Genomic DNA, 20091 nt, shown 5'->3' with positions numbered 1-20091 from the left:
AATGTTTAGGGGTACTCTCATTTTCCCACTCACATTGCCTCTCATTGAGGCCAAACTTAGAATCACAAAATGTTTAGTAATGTGTGTACCCCTGTGTCCCCCCAGAAAAAAGCACTGTTGATAATAATAATAATAATAATAATAATAATAATAATAATAATAATAATGGGCTTAATAAAGGAAAGGAAAATAGACACTAACAATCCCAAGTGTTGTGTGTGAATGTCAAGGGCCAGTGCTACATGCCCTGCAGATGGCACTCATGGCGTTTGCCATTGAAACAGAGATGAAAGGAATTGAACACTGCACCACACACACACACAGTGCCTTTGTTAGACCAACTTCACTCTGAGTATGATTAAACAAGCTTTCAAAATTCACAGATCCTTTCGCCAGGGATGAAAGCAAGCCATCTGCAGTCTATGCACAAAGAAACGTCACACCCGCAGTTGCTTAGCTTCTTCAACTCAACCCATCTGAATGATTTCTAGTACGTCAAACTCTGTTATTGCATGTGTGTTTGCAGTATTTAAAAAAGTGACGTGAACCGTCTATCAGCTATATTGAACAGCTAAATAAATTTCCTCATTATTCATTCTCTCTCTGAAATAACTCTCTCTCTGGTTGTGTTTATGTTTTATGTCTGAAAGCACGCAAATAAAGTGTAAAAAATAATTGCAGCTTTACCTGCTTTACCTTTACTCTCACAAGGGTAAAAGATGCTGGCAATTTCAAAACAAAACAAAACAAAACAAGGATTTCTCTCTAATCTTTGTAACAACTTCTGCTGTGAACTAAAAGTTTCCTATTATTTTTAAAAAATGAGATTTTGTGTCAGTTGGTTTCAACATATTCCTTAGCACAATAGCAGCAAAATGCAATACCTGCAACAGATATGTGCAGGACACCTCTACTATTCAGTATATGTTTTCAGAGTCCCAAAGTTGTAAAAAGTCCAACCAACTCCATTTAGGATACTTGCAGGGACAATAGGATAAAAACTAATGACTCCTGTGGGTAGGGCAATGTCATACAAGGTGCACCAATACTGTAAATGGATAAAGCAAAGGTTTAGAATGTATAACAGAGAACAGAGCCAGAACAAAAAAGACCTTCACTAGCTACAGTGGCTGTACTGGGACAGAAAATGCCATTTTAGGAAAATGCCATTTCAGTCACTAAAGAGTGACTGAATAGTTGAGTTTGGGAAGCAATTTCCAGATGACCGTTGCCAGCTGGAGAAGCTTCAGAAGATGTTTTGAAGTTGCATGCCATAGCACCAATTCCATGCTTCAACTAGCATAAACAGAGTAAAATAGGCAACACAGTGTATATACTGTCCAACTTAAAGTAGGGAGTTATGAAGAGAGCCAGCCCCACTTGCACCCACTCCTAGGAAACGAGAGTCTTACTATGACCTAGCTTTCAAAGTATGCAGCAAGTTTCTAAGCAGCACAGAGATGCATTGTCTCCACTATTCATTAGAGGACCATACTTCTGATATATACTTGGCCCCTAGAGGACAAAGAGATGCATTGCACTAAAGCCCAGCCTGGCAACAAATTGAATACAGTGCTACCTCAGTTTAAGAACAGTCCGGTTTAAGAACAATTTGGTTTACAAACTCTGCAAAACTGGAAATAGTGTCCCAGTTTGAGAACTTTACCTCATCTAAGAACAGAATCCGAATGGTGGACGGGCACCGGTGGCAGGAATGCCTCATTAGGGAAAGCACGCCTCGGTTTAAGAACAGTTTTGGTTTAAGAACGGACTTCCGAAACGGATTAAGTTAGTAAACCGAGGTACCACTGTACAGTATAGGAAATTCTCTTCTACAAATATAATCACCATTTTCATATGCAAACTCTACTTTTCTGAATGCATTAAGTAGTTAGCGGTGGCATTGAACACAAACAGACAGACACACAAAACAACACACATTTGCTGCCAAATCAAACCAAACGGTATACTGTGAAAAGCTGGATGCTGTGGCCTGAATTACACACATTTACACATGTTGCTTATTTCACATGGTTTACTTTGTTTCTCGTGTGCAAGGCAAGGATGATCCATTTGGTTTAAGTCCATGAGACATGAATGTAGACGTGGCTCAGTCCTGAGTCATTGGTTTTCACAGTGCAGTGGGTGTCCTCCTTTTTGCCAACCTGTTGGCGCGCCATTCTTCTAGCAGCTAGCTTGCTTAAAGTACTTTGGTGTGCTCATGTGAAAACGATGGTTCATCTCATAATTGTGGCCATCTTGATAGCATCCAAACCTGTACAAAAATAATGCGTGAGACTTTCACTGTATAAGCATCTTTCTCCTTCCCTAATTGTGCAGCTTTATAGCAAAAAAGAAAAATGTCATTAGTAATATCAGGGTAGAAAATAAATTGAAATTAGGTTATTTAATTTTACTTTCCTCCCTCACTGCCCCAGTACACAGGTTTCCTTCTGCCTTTGGACACATATCTGGTGGAATTAAGCCCCACTGAATTCACTGAGACTTACTTCTGAGTAAATATGCATATACTGTGGTTGTGCTACATGATTCTTTGATTTCATTGAGACCTGGTGCATAAAGAACTATCCATAATGATAGAACAAGTATCATTCAAATGAGACCTGCAGCAAAATGCTGCAGTGTTGAATACTTTTGTTGGCACTGTGATCTAAACCACAGAGCCTAGGGCTTGCCAAGCAGAAGGTTGGTGGTTTGAATCCCCGCAACAGGGTGAGCTCCCGTTGCTTGGTCCCTGCTCCTGCCACCCTAGCAGTTCGAAAGCACGTCAAAGTGCAAGTAGATAAAAAGGTACCGCTCCAGCGGGAAGGTAAACAGCGTTTCCATGCACTGCTCTGGTTCGCCAGAAGCGGCTTAGTCATGCTGGCCACATGACCCGGAAGCTGTCTGCGGACAAACGCCGGCTCCCTCAGCCTATACAGCGAGATGAGCATCGCAACCCCAGAGTCGGCCACAACTGGACCTAACGGTCAGGCGTACCTTTACCTTTTACTAGCCAGCCATTTTCTCTTCCAGGATACTCAATTTCAGTTTCTTCACATGCACAAGCCACTTTTCTCTATTTTATGCCCAACATAAATTCTGAGTATTCACTATTCTCTTTGGGAGTGAGGTGCTCCCTTAGGCATTTTTTTTGTCTCATATATATATATATATATATATATATATAATTTGGCAAACTAAATATGCTGACTCTGGTTTCTCAGTGGCCCCATGTTGGCTACAATCCTGCCCATACTTGCCAGCTGAATTCATTCTCTGAGAGAGCGATTCTCAAAAAAAGAATTACGTACAAAAAAGGAATCTCTTTACTGCAAGTCATAAGTACAGGCTGCTAAACGTACGGATTCCCATATTTCATGTTCACAAAACTGATGGCAATTTCAAAGCCACTCACTTGAAAACATTGTGGCACATTTTAATTGTAAATGCACTAACCTTGTGGCAAAATGTGTTTCCTTCGATACTTCACTGGGGTCAATGGTGAGTTTGTCATTGTCCATATAATTATCTGGGTCATCTGGGATTCTAAATTTTGCCATTTGAAGTTCAGAGTCACTCAGATGAGCATGAGAAATTCGAGCATAGCCCAGCCTGCCATAAATGCAAATAATTTTTTTCAATGAAGTAAAACATCTCATTCATTTTAAATTTTTACTCATACAAGATTTCCAAATAGCCTTTGTGACTGTTTGCCATTCGATAATATAAATGGCAGGTTTCGGTATCTAATTAACTGCTTCTCAAGCTATTAATAGAATAAAATTATGGAATTGTAGAGTTGGAGGAGACCCCAAGGGTCATCTAGTCCAACCCCCTGCAATGCAGGAATCCAGCCCATAGCAGTTCTTGGGTGAGCTTGAAGCACTACACAAATCGCCTGGTTAACAGCCGGACACACTGACCCATTGCACCACTTGTTGTTGTTGTTTAGTCGTTTAGTCGTGTCCGACTCTTCCTAACCCCATGGACCAGAGCACGCCAGGCACTCCTCTCTTCCATTGCCTCCCGCAGTTTGGTCAGGCTCATGTTTGTAGCTTTGACAACACTGTCCAACCACCTCGTCCTCTGTCGTCCCCTTCTCCTTGTGCCCTCCATCTTTCCCAACATCAGGGTCTTTTCCAGGGAGTCTTCTCTTCTCATGAGGTGGCCAAAGTATTGGAGCCTCAGCTTCACGCCACTAGCTGCTCAGCACAACATTGCACCACTAGCTGCTCTAAAAGCACAACTCAGGCCCCATCTGTGCTATACACACCACTTTAAACAGCCGTAGTTCCCTCCTCGCCAAATAATAATGGGAATAGTAGCTTGTTGAGGGTGCTGACTCCCACAGAGCTACAATTCCCAGAGTTCCCTGGGAAGAGGGACTGATGGTTAACCACTCTGGCAATTGTAGCTCAAAGGGGGGGAGGATAGGAGTCTCCTGACAAGTCTCAGCACTCTTAACAAACTAACTTTCCCAGGATTCTTTGGGGGAAGCCATGACTGTTTAAAATGGTATGATACTGCTTTAAATTTATAGTGCAGATGAGGGCTCAGTTTGCACCAGTAAGGAATAATTTGACCTGCAGACAAAATTAATACCATTTTAAGAAAGTTGCATCCACTTTCAACAAATACAAATGAATGGTAATCATTCATTTCTATAGGAAAAGGTTAAAGAGATGGAGACATTCCCATTTACTGTGTACTCACTGCGTTTCCAGTACAGTCGTACCTTGGTTTTCGGACAGAATCCATTCCAAAAGTCCATTCGACTTCCAAAAACATTCAGAAACCAAGGCGCGGCTTCCGATTGGCTGCAGGAGCTTCCTGCACTCAACTGGAAGCCACGGAAGCAATGTCGGACGTTCAGCTTCCAAAGAACATTCGCAAACTGAAACACTCACTTCTGAGTTTGCAGCGTTCAGGAGCCAAAACGTTTGAGTTGCAAGTTGTTCGACAACCAAGGTATGACTGTACTGTGTTCTTAATGCATGTTCGCACAATGCTATCCAAAAGACGTGTATCCTGTACCTGATTATAAGATACAGCTTCACACCTTCCAAATTCATCTCTAGTCAAGGTTTGAACACCCTTGCATAGAGTAAATCTATCCCTACCCCATAAACACCCCCACCCCAGTGTGTACACAAACAGAAATGAATTAAAGCTGTACTGATGTTGAACAGCTGGAAGGGGAGAACAACTTCCATTTTCTGCAAGGTGGTACGTGAGATAAGAGTCGCACCCCATAAACATCCTTGAATGGACTTAACCGTCAAGGGGTCCTTTACCTTTTAATGTGAACACACCCTGTGTCACAGTCTGATGATACAATACCTGCCCCTCAAACTGGTCACTCAAAAATACAGAGCACGATACATGAAATGGCAGCTGAGTGTATGAGACAAGAAGAGAGCGAGGATCCGTAGGCAAATAACCAAGGTATCTATTTAACGTACCTTATTAATCCACGATACATTATATAACTGCACCATCTATCTTGATCTGTGTTGTCGATATCCTAAGCAGCAGTAAAACAAATGCAAGAGGAAATGGTTCGTGAAAAAGGTTTCAGCAGATGCAAACAAAGTCACTGTGTTTATATGTTTCAGATGATGAAGCTATGAATTTGCAAAACCAGACAAACTACTAGTATTGAACTATTTTATTTTAAAATATTAGCCTGTGGGGATTGGGCAAATCATTGTAAGATTGAGGCAACTCTTCCTGTGCTCATGCTTTCCTAGCTATAATCACAGCGTCCACATACTAGAGAGTGATATCAGCAGACTCTTAGTAACCCAAGTGTTTGCAGATGCTTAAATACAGTAATCAAAATAGCCCCATAGGAACTCAGGGGCATGGAATACTGAGAGATTGAGGGTGCAGTGGGGGGAACTTAGATAGTGAACATTGGGCCCCTGGAGAAATTGGTTGACAGAGCATTGCATAAGCGGTCAGAACAGAAGTCGATCTATGATATGGCTCTAGTATCAGATGATACAGTATTTGAAAAAGGCTAAATGACAGAAGCAATAATTGATGAGTGATTAGTTGCAACCTCGTCACATGAGAGGAGAGGTGGTTGTAAACAGTAGTTAAGGATGCTCTAAGCCTGAATGCTTCTTTGCTGACACCTCAGTTTGTTAACCTGGAAGGAAATCTGGATGTGGTTGAGTGTTTGTAGCTGTAAGTAAGTAAGCAAGTGGGGGGGGGACCCCCCTTTATGGACTTCTGACACACCTATTGAAAAACCCAAAGTGTGAACCAGAAGCATGTGCTTTGGGCTGCTTAAGAATATGCGGGAGGGGTGGGGAAGAAAAACAATATAGACCAATTCTACTTATAAAGGCTTGGTCTTTAAATATGTAGTGAACTATGATAGTGTTTGGAGTACAGTGGTACCTCGGGTTACAGACGCTTCAGGTTACAGATGCTTCAGGATACAGACTCCGCTAACCCAGAAATAGTACGTTGGGTTAAGAACTTCGCTGCAGGATGAGAACAGAAACCGCGCAGCGGCAACGGGAGGCCCCATTAGCTAAAGTGGTGCTTCAGGTTAAGAACAGTTTCAGGTTAAGAACGGACCTCTGGAACAAATTAAGTACTTAACTCGAGGTACCACTGTATTGAATGTTAAATAAGTGGGAGAGCTGAAGGGAGCATGGAACAGCAGCTATGGAGGGTAGGGATTTTTTTGTGGTTAGGTGAGAAAGCAGATGACGTGGATGAAATTGGGTTTAGGAGATGATTTGTTCTAATCACTTTCATTTCAGTCTTCCATTGACTATGCATTTCTCTTCATTGTTCTTTAGATGAGCACTCTGCTATCCAGCCTGGGTAATTGTCCACACAGTGCTTTTTGCACATTAAGATTCTGACCATCTTTTTTAAAACTAATGCATGCACAGTTTCATTTTAATTTACTATTATGCCATAAATATGCACCCAGACCACCAAACGGTATTGTTACCGATCTTGTATTGTTACAAAAATGATTTAGGATCATAACTGTAATACCTTAACGTTGCCATTTTCAATTATTTGCAAGTAATCTCTGGAACCAGGAGCTGAAGTGATGTATCCTAGAAACACAACCTGGTTAGAGCTCATCTTCAATAAATTCGAAACAGCTATTGCTTGAAGCTCTCTATCTGAGTCTTCTCTGGGGGTGGGAAATAAGATACGATTCTTATTTGAAGGAAATGGTAAGAATTGCAATCATAAAATACGATTCATCTTTCTAGGGAAATTGCAATTTCTAGGGAGAGTGGAGGAATCACAAATATTTCTGCTAACAACTGCTATCCATTATATTTGTTGCTGATCACATTTGTGACCTATCCATTCTCAAAAATGTTCAAGGGGGAATACATGTAGTTACCCCATTTTATCTTCACAGCAGCCATGTGAGGTTGGTTAGGCTGAGAACTAGCAACATGCCCAAGACATGGTCTATATGGTTGAGCACAGATTTGAGTCCAGGTCTTCTCCCATCCAGCACCCCGCCATTTTAATCATGAGCAAGCTCCATTAAAGATTGAAACTAATGCAAACAACTCCAGGGCTCCAATATCAGCCAAGTTATTTTCCCGTTCCCACCCTTGGTTTGCTTTCCATCTAGCTTGATTAAGCATTCCGGAAAACTCAAAGCTTGTACACTATTTTGTAACATTTTGCCTGGCCTAATAATCATAATAACCCAGCCACTCTGAGCGGCTTCCAACAAAATATTAAAATACAATAGTCTATTAAACATTAAAAGCTTCCCTAAACAGGGCTGCCTTCAGATGTCTTCTAAAAGTCTGGTAGTTTATTTCCTTGACATCTGGTGGGAGAGACCTCAGACACTGAGGTCCAGTGCCAAAGACCTTCTGGCAGTTCCCTCGCTGTGAGAAGGCAAGTTACAGGGAACCAGGCAGAGGGCCTTCTCAGTAGTGGCACCCGCCCTGTGGAACACCCTCCCACCAGATGTCAAGGAAATAAACTACCAGACTTTTAAAAGACATCTGAAGGCAGCCCTGTTTAGGGAAGCTTTTAATGTTTAATGCTGTATTGTGTTTTTAATATTTGGTTGGAAGCCACCCAGAAAGAATCTTGTTTATTTGTTTTTTATACATGACTTTGAATGTAAACACTAATTTGTAAAGACAAATAAATTTTCTGTTTTAAAAAAACTACTCAAAAGAACATGACCCGGTTGATTCTAATCTTCAGTACTGGATGACATCCATCCATTACCGATATCAGTACCGTATTTTCCGCTCTATAAGACGCACTTTTCCCCTCCTAAAAAGTAAGGGGAAATGTGTGTGCGTCTTATGGAGCAAATGCAGGCTCCATGGCTTCACGATGCTTTCGCTGAAGCCAGGAGAGCAAGAGGGATTAGTGCGCACCGATCCCTCTTGTTCTCCTGGCTTCGCTTTGCTGGAGAGGTGCCGCACAGCTTTCCCTCTCTGCGCAGCGCCCCTTCAGCGAAGCGGGAGGAGAAATGGAAGGGGCTCAGTTTCTCCTGCCGCTTCGCTGAAGGGGCACTGCACAGGTAGGGAGAGATTTTTTCCCCCTTGTTCTCCTCCTCTAAAACTAGAAAATATGGTTGGGTGCGTCTTATAGAGTGAAAAATGCGGTATTTTTCTCAGATGTAGCTGGAATAATAATAATAAAATAGTAGTAGTAGTAGTATCTTAAATAGTTGGCTTATTTTCTGTTCACACAAGCAATTTTCATACATACTCCTCATTTCCAAAATGAGCAACCACAAAATCCACCAGTTTCCCTGTGAAGTTCACAGTCATGGAGATGGCTGGTGCTATCTCTCCCTCGGGAGAAGGGAGAAGGTGGTGTCTGGACTTCACAACTGGGTATCTTGACAGAACCATCATCCTGCATTACAATAAAGTAAAATTATTGAACAGAGCTAGTTCCAAAGCACAATGCAAACTAAAACCAGCACCTGCAGTTCATTGACCCAAGGCAGTCGTCCAAGGTATCACCACTGGGTAGGAGACTTAATGAGCTAGGATGGGAGAACAGGGCAAAAGAGGCTGACTCAGGAAACTGGGTAATCATCTCATAGCTAAATAGGATTGAAAGCCTGTGCAGGATTCAATAAAAGATAAGGGTGAAAATTATGGGATGTTGTGGCTTTAGGTCCAGGAACAGATAATGTTCTATGGCATGGCGGGGAAATCATGTAAGCCAACAAGTTCCTCTTTCACTTCCATATCATCATACTAAGAAGTTATAGATGAGAATTCAAGGTACATCTTCTCCACATCTCACCCAATTTAATACCAAGACTGCAGCTTGAATAAAATGAGAAGTTGTGGTTAAGCAAAATATGAAGCAAAATCTCATAGCCACACTGGAGGAAGAGACGGGCAGGGGGGTGGGATCTTGCAAGCCTGGAATTCACAGAGACTGCTTCGTGTCATGTAAAATTATGGTTTAGCGAAATCCAAACTAGACCTGTAGAGGACTGAGAGTTGGCTAAAGGCATGTTCAGGATGCAGGACATGCCCTATGGGATATGGGATAATGAAGGCATGTTATGAAATGCCATAATTCACGAGTATCTGCATCCAAAAAAGAAAGAAAGAAAGAAACCCAGAAAAATGATATAACTTGATATCACACTTGATATAAACACAATAGCATCCTCATTACAATGCATCAAATAGCTATGTCTTTAATCACCTATTGCACCTCTGTAATCAAATACAGTTCACTCACCCCCAAGTATGATCTCGAGTACTTGGGCCAAAATCTGTGTAAAAACCAAGTTTCTCTCCCAACCACATGGTTGGATCATTGTTCCCAATGAATAGCTTAGAAGCATCACTCTCCACAATAGTAATAAAATCTGCCCCTGGGAAACAAAACAATGGGTTGAGAAGTGTAGCTATATTAATATACCTTCAGTATTGATTGATTGATTGAAAAGAGAGGCAAGGAAACAGTGGGAAACTGGGTTGTAATCTCTTAAAATCAACCGTTTCAATTTTTTCTGTCAAAATGCAAAGAACGAAACATATTATTGATTCTGCCATCTCTGCATTGTCTCATTGACTCTTTTGGTAAAAGGCTTTAGTATGCAAGGGGGGGGGATAAAATGATCTCATCTTCTCACTCCACAGGAGCAATACTGGTTTTTGTGAAAGACAATATCTAATACAAATATCTAATAGAAAAAACTATGTCTCCTTGTGTTACTCACCTGAATGACGTTTCTGCTTCCCCCCCCATAACATTAGTATGACATAATAGCAATCATAATTAACAACAAAAATAATTATAGCAACTGAAGGTTGTTCCCATTCTAGCCCAGAGCTCTGATTTCTTGGTTCTATACCCCTCTGCCACAGGTGGAAGAGTCTATCATGGAAGACAAGAGAGGCATAATGCACAAGCTACCGTATTTTTCGCACCATAGGGCGCACCGGACCATAGGGCGCACCCAGTTTTTTGGGGGGGAAATAAAGGGGAAAAAATTATTCCCCCCCCCAGGTGCGGGGCTGGGGCGGGGGAAGCTCGAGCTTCCCCCGACCCCAGCCCCCAAACAGGCAGCTCTCCGCAAGCAGCGGGAGCGCTCCCGCTGCTTGCGGAGAGGTCCGCGAAGCCTGGACGCGCTGAGCTCAGCGCGCCCAGGCTTCGGCATGCAGGCACCTCTCCGCAAGCAGCGGGAGCGTTCCCGCTGCCTGCGGAGAGGTCCGCGAAGCCTGGACGCGCTGAGCTCAGCGCGCCCAGGCTTCGGCATGCAGGCAACTCTCCGCAAGCAGCGGGAGCCCAGCGCTGGGCTCCCGCTGCTTGCGGAGAGGTCCGCGAAGCCTGGACACGCTGAGCTCAGCGCGCCCAGGCTTCGGCATGCAGGCACCTCTCCGCAAGCAGCGGGAGCGCTCCCGCTGCTTGCGGAGAGGTCCGCGAAGCCTGGACGCGCTGAGCTCAGCGCGCCCAGGCTTCGGCATGCAGGCACCTCTCCGCAAGCAGCGGGAGCGTTCCCGCTGCTTGCAGAGAGGTCCGCGAAGCCTGGACGCGCTGAGCTCAGCGCGCCCAGGCTTCGGCATGCAGGCACCTCTCCGCAAGCAGCGGGAGCGTTCCCGCTGCTTGCGGAGAGGTCCGCGAAGCCTGGACGCGCTGAGCTCAGCGCGCCCAGGCTTCGGCATGCAGGCAACTCTCCGCAAGCAGCGGGAGCCCAGCGCTGGGCTCCCGCTGCTTGCGGAGAGGTGTGCGAAGCCTGGACACGCTGAGCTCAGCGCGCCCAGGCTTCGGCATGCAGGCAACTCTCCGCAAGCAGCGGGAGCCCAGCGCTGGGCTCCCGCTGCTTGCGGAGAGGTGTGCGAAGCCTGGAGAGCTGAGGGGTCGGTGCGCACCGACCCCTCTCACTCTCCAGGCTTCAGCGAAAGCCTGCATTCGCACCATAGGACGCACACACATTTCCCCTTCATTTTTGGAGGGGAAAAAGTGCGTCCTATGGTGCGAAAAATACGGTATATGATTTTGTTGAAAGTACCTGTTTGATTCAGAAGGACGACCGATCGCTCTAAGCTGGACCACCCATCATTATCATAGCCAAACCTGAATGGCCAAATCAGGGCTGAAAAGTTTTTCTTTGGAGGCTACAGATAAATCAGAAGGGAAAACAAAAAATTCAGTCTCACTACATTTACAAACACGTTCTTTGACTAGTGTGCGAGCAATACAAAAGTGGCTGATAGGATTACAGAGGTAGGTATAATATACGCATAATAAAAAGGTAAAGGTAAAGGGACCCCTGGCCATTAGGTCCAGTCGTGGCTGACTCGGGGGTTACAGCACTCATCTCACTTTATTGGCCAAGGTAGCCAGCATACAGCTTCTGGGTCATGTGGCCAGCATGACTAAGCCACTTCTGGCGAACCAGAGCAGCACACGGAAACACCGTTTACCTTCCTGCTGGAACGGTACCTATTTATCTACTTGCACTTTGCCGTGCTTTCGAACTTCTAGGTTGGCAGAAGCAGGGACAAGCAACGGGAGCTTACCCCGTCACAGGGATTTGAACCGCTGACATTCTAGAGTCCTAGGCTCTGTGGTATAACCCACAGCGCCACCCGCATCCCTTATACACATAACATTTGCCCGAAAATAGAGAAAATAAAGGAACGCAGGACAAAAGGAAAGAATCTTCCCTAGATGTATCCAAGTCAAAGTACATGTAACATCTTTCTCCTGTATCTCCTTCCCCTATTGCTTTCCTCACTGCAAGCTCTTTGAAACAGGAACCTATCTTGTTTGCTAGTGAAAACTGGTAAGGTGCCATATATAATGATACGTACATCATACAATAAGGACAAAATATGGAGGAGTTGTAAAAATAAGTTCTTCCAAAATTATGACCTAGTATAGGCTAGGGGAATGATCTGATTTAAAATTATTTTCAGTAACTCTTATTTAGGTCCAGTCTAGGATCTGTTGTGGGTGCTGTGACTTTTGCAGGTACGTCTATCATTTTGTAGCTGAATGGGTGACCATACTCCGTCGAAAAGTGCTGAGCGCTGAAGCCCTACAGAAACTTTGAATTGTCATCATTTTGTATAATAATCAAGGCACAGCACATGTTGAGTACTGTGAATTCGTCCTTAAAGATTAGGGGTCAGCAAATTTTTTCAGCCAGGCAGCCGGTCCACTGTCCCTCAGACCTTGTGGGGGGCCGGACTATTTTTTTTTGGGGGGGAAATGAACAAATTCCTATGCCCCACAAATAAACCACTAAAGGTAAAGGTACCTCTGACTGTTAGGTCCAGTCGCGGAAGACTTTGGGGTTGTGTGTTCATCTTGCTCTATAGGCCAAGGGAGCTGGCGTTTGTCCGCAGACAGCTTCTGGGTCATGTGGCCAGCATGACTGAGCTGCTTCTGGAGAACCAGAACAGTGCATGGAAATGCCGTTTACCTTCCCACCGGAGCGGTAACTATTTATCTACTTGCACTTTGACATGCTTTCTAACTGCTAGGTTGGCAGGAGCTGGGACCGAACAATGGGAGCTTACCCCGTTGCAGGGATTCGAACCACTAACCCTCTGATTGGCAAGTCCTAGACTCAGTGGTTTAGACCACAGCGCCACCCACGTCCCTCACAAATAACCCAGAGACGCATTTTAAATAAAAGCACACATTCAACTCATGTAAAAACACGCTGATTCCTGGACAGTCCTTGGGTGGATTTAGAAGGTGATTGGGCCGGATCCGGCCCCCAGACCTTAGTTTGCCTACCCATGCTAAAGATTGTTTCTGCACTAGTATTTCCATGTCAAGATGTAAGTATTATAAATGATAGAGTCATACCTCCATTTACGTAACCCTCTGGTTACGTAAACTTCGGGATTCGAGTGCAGCAAACAGTGGCATAGCGTGGGGGCTGCAGGGGGGACCGGCCGCACCGGGCGCAACATCTGGGGGTTAGGGGGCGCAAATCCACGGGTTAGGGGGTGCAAATTACTTGCCTTGCCCCAGGTGCTGACAACCCACCCTATGCCACTGGCAGCAAACCCAGAAATGTTTATTGGTTTTGCCCCACATGCATGCACAGAAGCAGTCCTCAGGTTGCGGAAACCTCGGGATCCTACCGGACCTCCGGAATGGATCCTGTCCGCAACCGGAGGTACCACTGTATTTCATTCTGATTTTGCAGTTTGAACTGAGTGAGTTGTGTGTGTACCACTTAGAGATTATTGCAATTAAGCAGTATATCTGTCAAAATAAAATAAACAGATAAAATCAAATTTAAATGGATTAAAAGTAAATAAATGACTCACCCCATGTCCTAATTTTTTCTCATAAGCTTTATATCGCAATCCTAATCCCAGCAGGCCTACCCCAACGAACAGCCACAGAGCTAGAAAAAAATCAATAGTGTGTATATTAGTATAAGGGAGCAATAATAAAAATTGATTTGGGGGAATCTACAAATATCAACTATTAATAGCATGTCAGGAATAGTGCCCAACTTATATTGAGCTGGCAAATTCTTACAAAGGCAGTTTTCACAGTCCTTCACTTTATCCTTTGTGAAATATGCTGGCAACATTTGCTCTTGCCCATTTCCCTGGGATCTTTTTTTTAGAGAGTGTGCATTGGTTATGCATGTCCAGTTTGGGGAAAACGTTAAATGGAGACATGGACACACCAGGTGAAAACATCCCATCCTGGACTGCCAACTAGTGTGGATGGGAAACAATGGTTTAGGAATCAGAGACAGAATATTTAAATCCCTCATCTATGGACACCCTTGTATGGACACACACTTAAAAATTTCATCTGAGCTTCCTGTTGTGCAAGATAACATCCTTGGATGGACATAACCTGGTTCTCCTTTGGACCAATTTAGGAGCTTTAGTCCTCCTGATAAGGGATACATTTTAATGGTGAAAATATGTTTCCTCTCACAGATAAGTGGTATGTCAGAACTGTGGATGGATCATAACCATAACTCTTGCTGTTGTTGTTGTTTAGTCGTTTAGTCGTTTAGTCGTGTCCGACTCTTCGTGACCCCATGGACCAGAGCACGCCAGGCACTTCTGTCTTCCACTGCCTCCCGCAGTTTGGTCAAACTCATGCTGGTAGCTTCGAGAACACTATCCAACCATCTCGTCCTCTGTCGTCCCCTTCTCCTTGTGCCCTCCATCTTTCCCAACATCAGGGTCTTTTCCAGGGAGTCTTCTCTTCTCATGAGGTGGCCAAAGTACTGGAGCCTCAGCTTCAGGATCTGTTCTTCCAGTGAGCACTCATGGCTGATTTCCTTTAACTCTTGCTACCAGCTGCCAAATCAATGCATTCCAGGACGACGACCAGGAACAGAACTAGCTGACTAGTAACTTGATTTTTGTTTAGTTTTATTATATACAGCAGAATAAAACACAGCTTTGTTCAAGTTACTATATATACACGGACGAGATTCAAACTCCTATTCCAAACTCAACACTCCAACAACCAAACTGCTGTGTCATAAGGGAGAACTTAGCCAATCACCACCTGTTGCTAGACTTTCCTGTCTCAAAGCAGAAGTTCTCACGTACTCTGTTTAACTTGGCTTGTAGCCAACACACTAATTGTCTACTCAAAAGCTGCACATACTCAATGTCTCAACAAGAACTTGCAAACATATCCACTGAACTCTTGGACTGATGAACAATGTTCAGCAATACAGTGATGTTGCAAAGATACTAATTTGGCAATAATTCAGTTGTTACAGATGACTTTTTAGGCAGGATTCTTGAGTGCATCATCTAAACTCGGATGTGGCCTAACACTTTGTTTATGCCTGAAGCACCCAAACAAACCCTCTAGCCTTGTGCATTTAATGACCTGTAAGTCTATCTGGCAATTTGTTTTTGAGAAATGAAGCAAAGTTATACTTACATAATTTGATGTATTTTTCACTTTCATGGAAGAACGGTTTATCACTACTTTTTACCCTAAACACAGAGTGAAGATCCTTCCTGCATTCAACTAGTGTGCCTATGACAATAAACAGCATGGTGAACCCTGTAATCAAAATATAACAGATGGGGGGAGGGGTTATGACCAGCGGGAAGGGAAACTTGCACAAGAATACTCCAATATGATATTGTCAGTCAGCCAGCTTGTAAGTACATAGAAGGTGAAGAGTTTAGCAATTTGCAAAGCTGATTCCTAATTCATCGCTTATGCATTAAGCCAACACAATAAACAGGACAAGGTGAGCATTTGGAACAGCCAGCATAAAATCTAATGTCCCCATTGGCTGATCCCAACTTTGCTTTCGTGGCCAAAATGACACTACTACACACAGAGAGAGGCAGGAAGGGGAGGGAAGATATCAGCAGGCTTTGGAGAAACTTCAACGTTTGCAGAAGTAAAAAAAAAAAATGGGGGGGACTTATGGGGTGGAATCAGAAAACAGTCCAATGAGGAATAAGCATGCTCAGTGCTCATGGAATGCTGAATATTTTTTGCCAGGGGGCGGGGCAGAAAACCAGGGAGGGAGGGAGAGTGGAATGCAATGGAGTATACTGAACAGGGGCACTCCACGCTGCAACTTTGTCAAAGTACAGAAAGAACTGTGAAACCATTCTCGATTGTATTTTACAGTCTTTAGATACCCAAACCAATGAAATCCGATGACTTTTCTTGGCTAAGAAGAGCAAACATACCCAAAAGAATATGAGAGCTTTCTCTAGCATAGATTCCACCAGGCACAAATTTATAAGCTGTGCACCACACACAGAAGAATGTTTCTAGCACAAGTATGAGCATGGCTGTACTCATGACTTTCCCAGGATGTAAACAGCTAACGAAGCATCCGGTTATGCGAGGCCACACACACATTGTAAAGACAGCTAGGAGGTCGCCAGCAATGGCTGCATACCACGTTCGTAAGCCAAGCAGACCAGCTGCTCCTGCTGCACCTATTAAAAAACAGACAAAAAAATTATGCCAAAGTCATGAAACATTGCTATGTATTGTCATTCTGATCAATATGGCACCACTGTCATTTGGTTGTCGGTTCTACTCAGAGTAGGTCTAGTACTCTAGAACATAAGCTAGTCATGTCTATTAATTTTGATGGTTCTGCTCTGACTAGAACTAATGTTGGCTACAACACACAGTGATAAATATGGCACCATAAAATCTCATGGAAACAACCCCTTTATAAATATAACGCAGTATCAATATCCCCTTTATTATAATAAAACATCCCCATGAATAAAAACCATCACAGACCTTATTATAACGGGGATCGGAGTAAACAGTAAAGGGTTCCCAAGACTAATAATGTCCTCAAACCAGTCTGATAGTTCTCCAGTTATTTAAATACTTTCTGTTGGATTGCTATCTCTTGGAACCCAAAGAGATTCTGAAGCAGTTGACCCAACATTTGGTAATACACTGTTCTGAAAAATTGCTAAGTCAGGAAGGTGGAATTATCCAAGATGAATGGTAACCACTGTGATGACTAAGATGATCTCAGTATAGAAACTACTACTAGGGCAGAAACTGCACAGATGAGGATCAAGGTTTCACCCAGGAATGCCTAGACGCTATCAGCTTACCCAAGTATGGTAAACTAATTATGGATTAGAGTTTCCAAGCAAGCTTGAGTTCTAACACCTAACATGATAAATGTTGTTTCTGTTCCTCCAACCATGAGCTAAAAACACATACATACTTCTTGCCACCTGCTGTATAAGACAGTACAGTGGTACCTCGGGTTACATACACTTCAGGTTACATAAACTTCAGGTTACAGACTCTGCTAACCCAAAAATAGTACCTCGGGTTAAGAACTTTGCTTCAGGATGAGAACAGAAATCGTGCAGTGGCGGTGCGGCAGCAGAGGGAGGCCCCATTAGTGGTGCTTCAGGTTAAGAACAGCTTCAGGTTATGAACGAACTTCCGGAACGAATTAAGTACTTAACCTGAGGTACCACTGTATACGAAAGCCCCCTGGATGGAGAAATAATTACGTAGATCCTTAAACCACTTACTGTGCAGTATCGACTTCAAAATGAAAGAACTATTCCATGACTAACGCATTCATATATCACCTAAAAATGACTCTCAGATGAACTCAAGTTGTGAATTTTACCATGGGCAAGATCCCCAAGTCTATACAGTTCAGCAAATGAAGAACGTATGTCTCCCTTCCCCATTCCTACTAATGACATGTCTTTAAAAGGCTTAGGGACTGCAGAACATTTATTCTTACCTATAAGGCACCAACAACACAGGGCGCAGGTAGACCAAGGCCAGAAAGACAGCATTAGTCCATGAGCCAGTCCTAAGAGAACGGCGCCTCTGTAAAAATGAGAGAACAGAGAATTATTGCATTTTTCGAAAGAAACAACTCAAAGAGAAGGCACAAGCTAAACTTAATTCCTTTCTTTTCCTCTGGCCTGAATCTGAAGAGGATTTGGATAAGCAAGTTGTTATGGATAGACTAGCTAAATATTTCCCAGCCAGTTACAGTCAGTTTTATTGTAACAAGCAGTGCCCGACTTTATAGGAAGGGTGGAGTAGGAAGGAGGTGCAATTTGACAGCCATGTCTGAGATTTTGCCCCCTCTTTCAACTGTATGCTAGACTGCAGACCATTTATGTTACCAGCAGTCCACAAGCTTCACCCAGGTGGTCCATGGCATGTCTGTGGATTTGTGGTTGAGGATGGGAAATGGCAGATCCACTGCATTCAATATTCACATTGATTTTTAACTGCAACCAGTGGAGTGGACATAATCCTATTTTCCCAGCCAGCACAGTTTTCTGTTATCTGAATAGGGCTCCTGAGACACACAGATGCTCTTACGAAGGCTGTATTAGTAATAGTAACAACAACAACAACAATAGCAATTTATTATTTATACCCCTCCCATCTAGCTGGGTTTCCAGAGCCACTCTGGGTGGATCCCAACAGAATATTAGAAACACGATAAAACATCAGACATTAAAAACTTCCCTAAATAGGGCTGCCTTCAGATGTCTTCCAAAGGTCAGGTAGTTGTTTATTTCCTTAACATCTGAGGGGAGGATGTTCCACAGGGCAGGCGCCACTACCAAGAAGGCCCTTGTCTGGTTCCCTGTAACCTCACTTCTCGCAGTGAGGGAACCGCCAGAAGGCCCTCGGAGCTGGACCTCAGTGTCCGGGCAGAACAATGGGGGTGGAAACACTCCTTCAGGTATACTGGACCAAGGCCGTTTAGGGCTTTAAATGTCAGCACCAACACTTTGAATTGTGCTCAGAAACGTGCTGTGAGCCAATGTAGGTCTTTCAGGATCGGTGTTATATAGTCTCGTTGAATTTGTAGGGACTTGCATCTAACTAAAGGTGCTTTGAATTGTGCTACACCCTACCTAAAAACCCCAATAGCTTCGCTATCAAGGAATGTGAGCTGGTAACCATTCCAAATATGAAAGACAAAACATGGAAATGGTTTTATCAACCTTATAACCTGATACCCTCAGGCAGTAAAAAATTAAATAACACAATGATGGTAATAATTTACTTGCCACCCTACACCCAAAATGAGAACTTAGCCCCACCCCTCCCAATTGTATCATGCATCTCTTTAGTCCCAAGGAGATGAGGCACATGTGTGTCATTAAAGCCAATACCAGTTTATATGTAGGGATTACTGTCTAGGGTTGCTTTGGAACTTGTTGTCGTTACCAGAATTTCATGACCTCCAAGCTCCACCTGTTTGGGATTTGATATTTTTAACTTGCTTAATAAAATACTAGGAGAGCACACACTTTACCCATGTGGATTAGGATCTGGCCCAGGTTGCGGGTGTCCACTCACTGCCCATCTAGAAACTAGAGAGACCTCTCCAAAAATCCAGAAGGTGAGGAACATTAGGCTGCCAAAAGCTGTCCCTGACAAAAACCAGTTGGAACCATGAATGGTTTCCTTTGCTGCGTTTCCAATCTTGTTTGCTTCTTGTTTTTGGCTTTTAGTACCTTAAAAAAGTGGAAAACATTGATTCAGCAAATCAAGGACTCAGCTACACAGCTGCAAATAAAATGTTTTAAAAGTGTTGTAAAGTGCAATATACAAATGCAACACTAGATGGCGACAGCAAGCTATGCAAAATTCAATCTATTTTTCAAAACGTTTTTTAACAAGCATTTCACTGCGTTTTTTTTATATGCGTGTAGATTACACCCAAGAGTATGAAGTCATAAGTGTTCAGAAATTTCTAAGAAGATTTTTACATAACACAAACACGGTTAAGAGGGTCTCTAATGGCAATTCTAATAGTATAAACACCGACAACTGCGAAACACTGGCCTGCGAGCATTCCAATTGGAGAACAGCTCTTACCAAAGGTGTCATGGACTTTGAAGACACTCGAATTCAGGACGAAAGGGAGAAACGTGCTAAGAGGAAGGCACACTTGGGAAACCCTCACTGTGATCAACTCCCACCCAGAAACCTATGTCCCCACAGTGGAAGGATGTGTAGATCCAGATTTGGCCTCCCCAGTCACTTACAGACTCACTCTTAAGATCGTGTTCATGGAAGACAATCTTACTCGGCTATGAGAAATCGCCAAAGAATAAAGAAGAAGGAGTG

General features: G+C 43.4%; 1 protein-coding gene across 3 annotated transcripts in view; it reads right to left on the bottom strand.

Moving 5' to 3' along the window:
- Positions 1-2068: 2068 nt before the first annotated feature.
- CWH43 (cell wall biogenesis 43 C-terminal homolog) overlaps positions 2069-20091 on the bottom strand; it is a 35253-nt gene continuing 17230 nt past the window's right edge. Inside the window, exons 7-18 of one of the 3 annotated variants that reach the window (XM_081924487.1) lie at positions 19274-19475; positions 17729-17817; positions 16173-16427; positions 15400-15525; positions 13797-13876; positions 11516-11621; positions 9739-9874; positions 8740-8889; positions 7027-7171; positions 5466-5527; positions 3460-3615; positions 2069-2275 (exon numbers count right to left, since the gene is read on the bottom strand). In XM_081924487.1, the coding sequence (XP_081780613.1) occupies positions 2185-2275; positions 3460-3615; positions 5466-5527; positions 7027-7171; positions 8740-8889; positions 9739-9874; positions 11516-11621; positions 13797-13876; positions 15400-15525; positions 16173-16427; positions 17729-17817; positions 19274-19475 (1598 nt within the window). In that variant the 3' untranslated portion in view covers positions 2069-2184. Of the gene's footprint in view, positions 2276-3459; positions 3616-5465; positions 5528-7026; positions 7172-8739; positions 8890-9738; positions 9875-11515; positions 11622-13796; positions 13877-15399; positions 15526-16172; positions 16428-17728; positions 17818-19273; positions 19476-20091 lie in introns of those variants that run through there. The other 2 variants (XM_081924488.1, XR_014171514.1) reach the window with 2 other exon arrangements.

The sequence above is a fragment of the Podarcis melisellensis genome, assembly GCF_964234715.1.
Source record: "Podarcis melisellensis genome assembly, chromosome: 9".
Taxonomy (NCBI): Eukaryota; Metazoa; Chordata; class Lepidosauria; order Squamata; family Lacertidae; genus Podarcis; species Podarcis melisellensis.
This window is presented reverse-complemented; position numbering and strand designations above follow the sequence as displayed.